General features: G+C 47.8%; 1 protein-coding gene across 1 annotated transcript; it reads left to right on the forward strand.

Moving 5' to 3' along the window:
- The first annotated feature begins 791 nt into the window (after positions 1-791).
- Positions 792-6528, forward strand: DDOST (dolichyl-diphosphooligosaccharide--protein glycosyltransferase non-catalytic subunit). Its single transcript, XM_010722872.3, has 11 exons — positions 792-975; positions 1489-1599; positions 1720-1806; positions 2299-2402; positions 3277-3371; positions 3700-3793; positions 4262-4410; positions 4674-4821; positions 5138-5258; positions 5402-5508; positions 5987-6528. Exons 1-11 carry the CDS (start codon positions 819-821, stop codon positions 6134-6136), a joined length of 1323 nt encoding a protein of 440 aa, XP_010721174.1. The 5' UTR covers positions 792-818; the 3' UTR covers positions 6137-6528.
- The last annotated feature ends 1072 nt before the right edge of the window (positions 6529-7600 follow it).

Raw genomic sequence — 7600 nt, forward strand, 5'->3', positions numbered from 1 at the left:
CGAGACTCTCAAGGGTTCTTGTGACTGCTGTCTGATTCACATCCTCAGCCACTCACTGGAGACGAATCACTGCATGGCTCCCCGAGGCACCTCTGTTAGCCCAATCGTTAGCAGTGTTGTTGGGATCGCGGAACGCGTTATTAATGCAGAGAGGACAGCCCTTTAACGTTGTTTCTTCTCTCGGCAGTTCCAGCACTGCCACAGCAAGAAAGAGCTCTTCTGGCTGAGTGCGAAGAAGCAGCTCTGAGCTGTGCCCGTCCTGCCAGGGCTCTGAGGAGTGCTGGGACATGGCAGGGTCAGGGCTGCGCGCTCTGTGCGAGCTGCCTGTGTGCGTGCTCAGCTGGTGCCAGCCGGCAGCTTTAGCAGAGGAGCCCCGAATACCTACGTCGAGCAGGAGCTGCCCCTTTTGGACCTCGTAAAATCGCTCATTTTAGGCTATTCGGTTCCTTCCCGGTAGCAGAATGACTTTTATTGCTGTAAGTTTACATTACTCCCAGATGCTGAGGAGGGCTTTACCTAAACGGGGCTGGGCTACATCCCTGCAGCGCGGACACTGCTGTCGCTCTGTGCCCAGGACATGGTGCTTTTCATCGCAATCTGCAGTATTTCTAAGCCTTATCGCGAGATGCTCAGGTGCCCGCGGGCTGCGCGGCGCCCGCCTCCATTTCCCGCAGCACCCCGATCCTGCGCGGGCGGCGTCACGTGACAACTTCGTTCTTTCCCGTTTCCAGCGGGGAGCTGGCCGTCGCTGATTGGACGGCCGGGGCGCTGCGCTTGGAGCCCATTGGCTGATTCCTTGCACCGGCCTCTTTCCCAGTATGCCCCGCGCCGGCGAGAAAATGGCGGCGGCCGCGGTGCGGCTGTGGTGGCTGCTGGCGGCGGTGGGGGCGGCCGGGGCTGGGCCGCGCACCCTGGTGCTGCTGGAGAACAGCAACCTGCGAGACACGCACTCGCTCTTTTTCCGTAGCCTGGCGGGTAGGGTGGGGTGTCCCGAGTGCTGTGTGCGGGGTTGGGGCCTTCGCTGCGAGAAGGGACATCGAGGCACGGGAGCGGGTCTGGAGAGGGAACAGAGCTGTGAGGGTTCTGGAGCGCAGCGCTGTGGGGAGCAGCTGAGGGAGCTGTGATGGGTCAGTCTGGAGAAGAAGAGGCTCAGGGGAGATCTCATTGCTTTCTTTAACTCCAGAAAGGTGGTTGTGTGAGGTGGGGATGTCCTCTGTACCTAGCTAACAGGGATGGGTCTGGAGGTGATGGCCTCAGGTTGTTCCAGGGAGGTTCTGGTTTGATGAAAGAAAACTTTTTCTCAGAAAGAGTGGGGATGCTCTGGTACAGGCTGCCCAGGGAAGTGGTGAAGTTCCTGGAGCTATTCAGGAGCTGTGAAGATGTGACGCTGGGGAACATAGTGGGTGTTGTGGGGGTGGGTTGGCTGTAGGACTGGATGATCTCAGTGGTGTTTTCTAAGCTTAACAATTCTGTATGTCGTGGCTGCAGATAGGGGCTTTGAGCTCACCTTCCGGACTGCGGATGACGCTGGTCTCTCCTTGATCAAGTACGGGGAGTTCCTGTATGACAACCTGGTTATCTTCTCACCATCCATTGAGGGTATGACCTGGGGAAGTGCTTCAGCAGTGCTTCAGGGAGCGGCTTGAGGTCGTTCTGGGGTGGTCATGAAGACAAGGCTCTGGTATGGGACAGTCATGAGCCATTGGTGTGCATTTGCAGATTTTGGAGGAAACATCAATGTGGAGACCATTACTGCTTTCATTGACGGTGGTGGCAGTGTCCTGGTGGCCGCCAGCTCAGACATTGGTGAGTGTGGTGCCTGTTGGGCCATGGAGCACATCGCTACGTGTCACCCCTGTCACACATACCTGCAGCGAGCAGGCGGTGCAGTCCTCTTCCTTGGAGCTCCTGAAAAATAAATGCAGTGGGAAAAACACAATACCTGATTAGTTCGTAGGGCAATGTCCTTCAGCTTTGCACTTCCTAGATGTGCTGGATAAATGCTTGAAAAGAGGTTTTTTCTGATTATTTGTGGATGAGAGCCTTAAATAGATGTACTTTGTGTGCACGAACCTCAAGATTTGTGCTCTGAGAAAATGAATGATTGACCTGGGTGAGAAATGAAATCACTCTTATTTCCATTTTTGAATGGGAATTTAGCAGAGGGAAGTTGCAGTGCTCAGAGTTTGGCTGGTAAAGTGCTGAAAGTGTCACTCTCAGCTTAACATATTTTAAGTGTTGAGACTGGGTTGCATTCTTCTGAGCCTGCCACATACTGGAATCTTGTTCTCCTTTTAGGTGACCCGCTGCGGGAGCTAGGAAGTGAGTGTGGGATAGAGTTTGATGAAGAAAGGACAGCTGTCATTGACCATCACAGCTATGATATATCAGACCCAGGCCAGGTGAGCATCTGTCCGCAGGTTTGGAGTTTTGTTAATGAGAACATGTATGTAAAGGTTGAGAGATGAGTTTTCTGTCCTTATTTTCCTTCCTTATTTCCATCCCTTCTCTGCTGTTCACAATAAAGTCGTACGTAGTGTTGCTCAACAGCATCCAGTGGTGCAGCAGTCAGTGTGGCACAGTACTGCAGCACTGTGTGTGGAGGAGTCTCTACCCTGAATCCATCTTTCTGAATTTGCTGGATTTGATCTTACTGCTATCCTGGGGAGTGTCAGTGTCACTGTGTCTGTTTCATTCACTGAAGTGTGTGTCTGGTTTGTTTGTGGTAGGTTGAGAAGAAGAACTTCACAAGTGACACTTCGACATGCAGGAAGCGTAATTTTTAGACCCAGATGCTATTGAGAGATCTTTGTGGAAGTGCATATGTTTCCCTGTTTTCTTTCCTCTTGTTAGTCAGTGGTTAAACATGAAAACGCTCTGTTAAGTTCTGAACTTACTCTGATAGTTTTTATTTAAAAGAAACTGTCTAAGCAGTATGTGGATGTTGTCCTGTCTTAAAGATGAAAGCTACTCAGATAAGTCAACTACTGTAGCGTTACTATTTTTATCAAAAGGGTGTTTTATATTTCCTGATGTATCTTCATATTTGATTTACTGTAGTTAAACAAAAGGATTGTTTTTCTGATTTCCTTTTTAATGAAGTTGTAACATTTATACAATAGCTGTTTAGTTTTGATGGCCTGTAAAAACAAAGTTGATTTTCAGATAGAAAGAGAAGCTGTTGCTTGCTGTTCTAAAACCTGACAATTACTGGAAGTATATGTAAATACATTTGCCTGTACAATGCATTTACACAGATCTCTCGTTTCCTCCAAGCACACGCTTATAGTAGCAGATGCTGAAAATCTCCTGAAGGCCCCCACCATCGTGGGGAAAAAGGCACTGAACCCCATTCTCTTCCGAGGAGTTGGGTAAGTGACCTGCCGTAGCCAAGTGGCTGCTTTTGGAGCAAAAACCTTGGTGCTGATGTGAGCTGAGGGCTGGGTTAGCCTAGTGTGAGCAATCTGCTTTCATTTGAGGTATAACCAAAAGAAAATTTCCAAAACAGCTTAGCTTTTGCCTCAGTGATGTTTCTTTATATAAATGGCAGAATATCTCAAGAAAGTAGTTCATTTCTCTAAGTGTGCAAATTCTGCAGCTTTATAACCACATCCAAGGATAAGGAGGTTTGTGCAGCTTAGTCAGTGCCTACAGCTCCCTCTGGTTATTGATGCTGCTCTTTGTGCCTCTCCCCACAAGGATGGTGGCTGATCCTGACAACCCACTGGTGCTGGATATCCTGACTGGCTCTTCTACCTCATACTCCTTCTTCCCAGATAAACCCATAACTCAGGTACATTCCTTTACTTTTTCTCTTCTTTAGTCCAGTCCATGAGCTTTCAGCAACTTTGAGATATGAATGTTTGCATGGTTAAACTCTCGGTTGATTTTGAAAGTGTCAGACTTCCAGATGTCTCCTCGAGAATCTTCCTCCTTGCTTTTTGTTGGTGGGAAAATGTCCAGCGTGAGCGATACTTTGATGTAGGCTGATACTTTTTCCAAAGTATACTTCCTTTAAGCAGCTTCATCCCAAGGAGAGTGTAGATGCACAACATTGTAAATTCCATTCCTGGTTGTTCTGAGTAGTTAGCCAAGGTGCTTGGCTTCTGTTGAGCCGTGACGTTTGCTATCTGTGGTCAGACTTCTCCATCTTAAAGCAAACTTGTGGCAGTAATGAAATGAGTTAACTTGGAGACCATTAAACTCTTCTTTAATTACCTTTAAGTTGACTAAATGCTCTTTTAAATGTGCTTCTTTTCAGTATCCACATGCAGTTGGGAAGAACACCCTTCTGATCGCAGGACTCCAAGCAAGGAACAATGCTCGCGTTGTTTTCAGTGGCTCTCTGGATTTCTTTAGCGATGCTTTCTTTAATTCTGCTGTGCAGAAAGCTTCTCCTGGCTCCAAACGGTACACCAGCCTTCTGGCATCGCTTCATGAGGTGTACCTGGGGGGCTGTGTGATCCAGGAAATAGGCAACAAATGTTCCTGCTGGAACCAGCAAGAAGCCTGAATGCAAATAGTGTGTGATGGGTTCCTTTGGCCTTTAAGTTCTTTGGAAAGTAATTCTCTTAAACTCAGGATAGCTTTTTCTTGCTTTGGTTTTGTTTTTGGCATGTAGTTTTATTTTTCAGAGTCATTCTCATGTTTTCTTTGTCTTCCCTCATTTCTAGGTATTCACAGACTGGTAATTATGAGCTGGCTGTTGCCTTGTCTCGTTGGGTGTTCAAGGAAGAAGGCGTGCTGCGCGTTGGGGCCGTGTCTCACCACCGTGTGGGAGAGCTGGCACCTCCTAACGCCTACACCGTCACCGATCTGGTGGTGAGGCTTTGCTTGGGGGGGGCTTGCTTGGAATGTGCTCCTCTGTTGTGTGGGCAGGAGGCAACATGGAGCTGAAAAGTATAGCTGGATCCATTTTCATACTCATGTAACATGCATACATACTTATTTTTTGACTGCTGAGAGCTGCTTTGATTACTGATACACAGAATGTGTTTACCAGAGGGGAAACTTAACCTACTGGAAGAATTCCTTAATCTCTTTGAGCTGTATCCCTTCTGTAGTCATATGCTGGGCTTGAGCTTTGTTTTCAGCCATCCCTGCTGCATCCTGTTGATGTGTTGTGGGTTTGTTCCAGGAATACAGCATTGTAATCGAAAAGCTTTCTGACGGAAAGTGGATCCCCTTTGATGGAGATGATATCCAGCTGGAGTTTGTCCGCATTGATCCATTTGTGAGAACTTTCTTGAAGAGAAATGGTAGGTTCTCCTCACCTCATATGCCTTGTGTTGGGATGTTTCTCTCTTGGTGTGGTGGCATAGTAGCAGGAAGACCTGTGAAAGCTTTCACAGCTTCTCCCATTGCTTCTGTCAGTTAAACTTTGTCACAATCTTTTTCATAGGTGGCAAGTACAGCGTGCAGTTCAAGCTCCCAGATGTCTATGGAGTGTTCCAGTTTAAAGTAGACTATAATCGCCTGGGGTATACTCACCTCTACTCCTCTACCCAGGTAAGGAATGGTAGGAATTAATTACATAAGAAAAGAATGAGTGTTTTTTATTACTGCTAAGTTGTGTTTCATTTGAATGTACAATGAATTTAGTACTTCTGATTTTTTTTTTTATTTTTTTCTTATCTTTTGATTTGCTTTTTGAGATTTGGAAATGCGCTCCACAAAAAACTGGTAGTGGTTTCCTCTTCCTTGAGCTGGTGTTACACATTTACAGTGAATGCCCACATAGAAATAGTCTTACTGTTACAGAGGCTTGATCTGTGCACGTGGCTGGAGCTGTGGAAGTACATGGGACACAGAGAATGGTTTTCTGTTTTGGCTGAAGGATGTGGTTTCATCCTGAAAACGAATCGTTCGCTTGCCTTTTCAATAATATAACAGGTTCTGGGGATTGGAGGGAGTCAGTTGGATGCAGGACACTGTATCTATCCTTGTGTACCGCCAAACTCAGAAAGAATGCCTGCTTCTTCCCTAGGTGTCTGTGCGTCCCCTCCAGCACACGCAGTATGAACGTTTCATTCCCTCGGCGTACCCGTACTACGCCGGGGCCTTTTCCATGATGGTGGGCCTCTTCATGTTCAGCATCGTCTTCCTGCACATGAAAGAGAAGGAGAAATCCGACTGAGCTCCCTATGGGAGGAAGAGCCTTTTCCCTGATGCCATGCACAGATGGGCAGCACTCAGGGCCCTTACTGTAACTGAGTAGGTGCCAGTCAGCTGACTGGTAGGTGCCAGCCCTGATTTGGTCTTTTTCTCTCTCTCTCTCTTTTTTTTTTTTTTTTTTTTTTTTTTTTTTTTTTTTTTTTTAAATCATGTGGGTTGACTAATAATAGAGAAAATGAACCAGATACTTGCAGGGAATCTGTAGTCAGAATGTTTGCAAATGTGGAAATGCGACAACTCTGGTATCATTCCTGGATTAGCTCAGTGCTGCTGTTTTGTTTACCTGGCCCCTTGGTTGGAATGATTTTGGTTTGAGATTAATTCCATTGTTGAAATAAAGTCTTAGTCCTCTCACTGTGTATTGAAGCAAGCTGATTACTGTGGTGCTCTGACTGGAGGCCCCTTTGTGGGTGAGGAGCACACAGAGGGGATCAGAGGGGAATGCTTTCTGTATGGAAAATGAGTGCTGTGGGGAGAGGCATACCACACAGACCCCATCTCTCCATCCACTGCTTTGTTTTTGGGCCTGGTATTTTTCCATGACTCAACTCCACTCCTGGAGTGGTGCATGTGAAATCCTCACCTGCCCTGCACCACCACTCCCTGAGGTTACCAGCCCTTCGCAACACCCAGCCCTCATTCCCAGACACATGGCACACTCCTCTGCAATGGCTTTGCCTTCCTATGCATCTCTCGAGCAAATTAACACTGACATTTCACACTCTGGGGGTTGGAGGAACAACTTGACCTGGCAGCAATAGACTCAGCCTTTCTGGCTGGCCCTGCAGCATTTTGGGCAGGTTGGAACTCAGTAAGCTATAGAAACCTGGGGAATGCAAATCAAATCGTGCTGGGGAAATGCCTGTTGTTGCCTAGCTGCATCCCGGAGCTTGGGCTCTTCCCCCATGGCCACAGATTTGGGCTTAAGGGCTAAACAACTGCTTTGTGAGCAGTATTGTGCCTTTGATGTGTTTCATGGCGCTGTGGCTGAGGTGGTGTTCTCTGATTGTGAAATTTCACCTCTTGCCCACCTTTCCTCCAGCTGTTACAGCCGCAGATGCCTTGAGCTGTTCAGGGCCTTTGTGTCTTCCCGTGTTCCCAAAGCTCCCCCTGGGATGGCACCAGGCAGCCCTTACATACGTTTTTCCTGAATGCTGACACCACACTGCGCTCTTGGATGCCTCAAAAGGCAGCCAGAGGAGCGTGCAGCACCTGAAAAAGCACTAGGATTACAGCTGTGCAAACTGACTCTTGCCCCCATGGGTTGTAGCATCTGCTAAAATGCATCTGGAGTGTTCTGGGACACCTTAAATGTACATGGATAAGTGCAAGATATCCCAGAAACCGACCGGGCACTGTGGGTCTCTCAAAGGCACAGAGCGGTGTCCGAGGAGTCCCAAAGGGGCTGCGATGACAGCCGGGCACA

This window comes from Meleagris gallopavo, chromosome 23, assembly GCF_905368555.1.
Source record: "Meleagris gallopavo chromosome 23, MGAL_WU_HG_1.1, whole genome shotgun sequence".
NCBI lineage: Eukaryota > Metazoa > Chordata > Aves > Galliformes > Phasianidae > Meleagris > Meleagris gallopavo.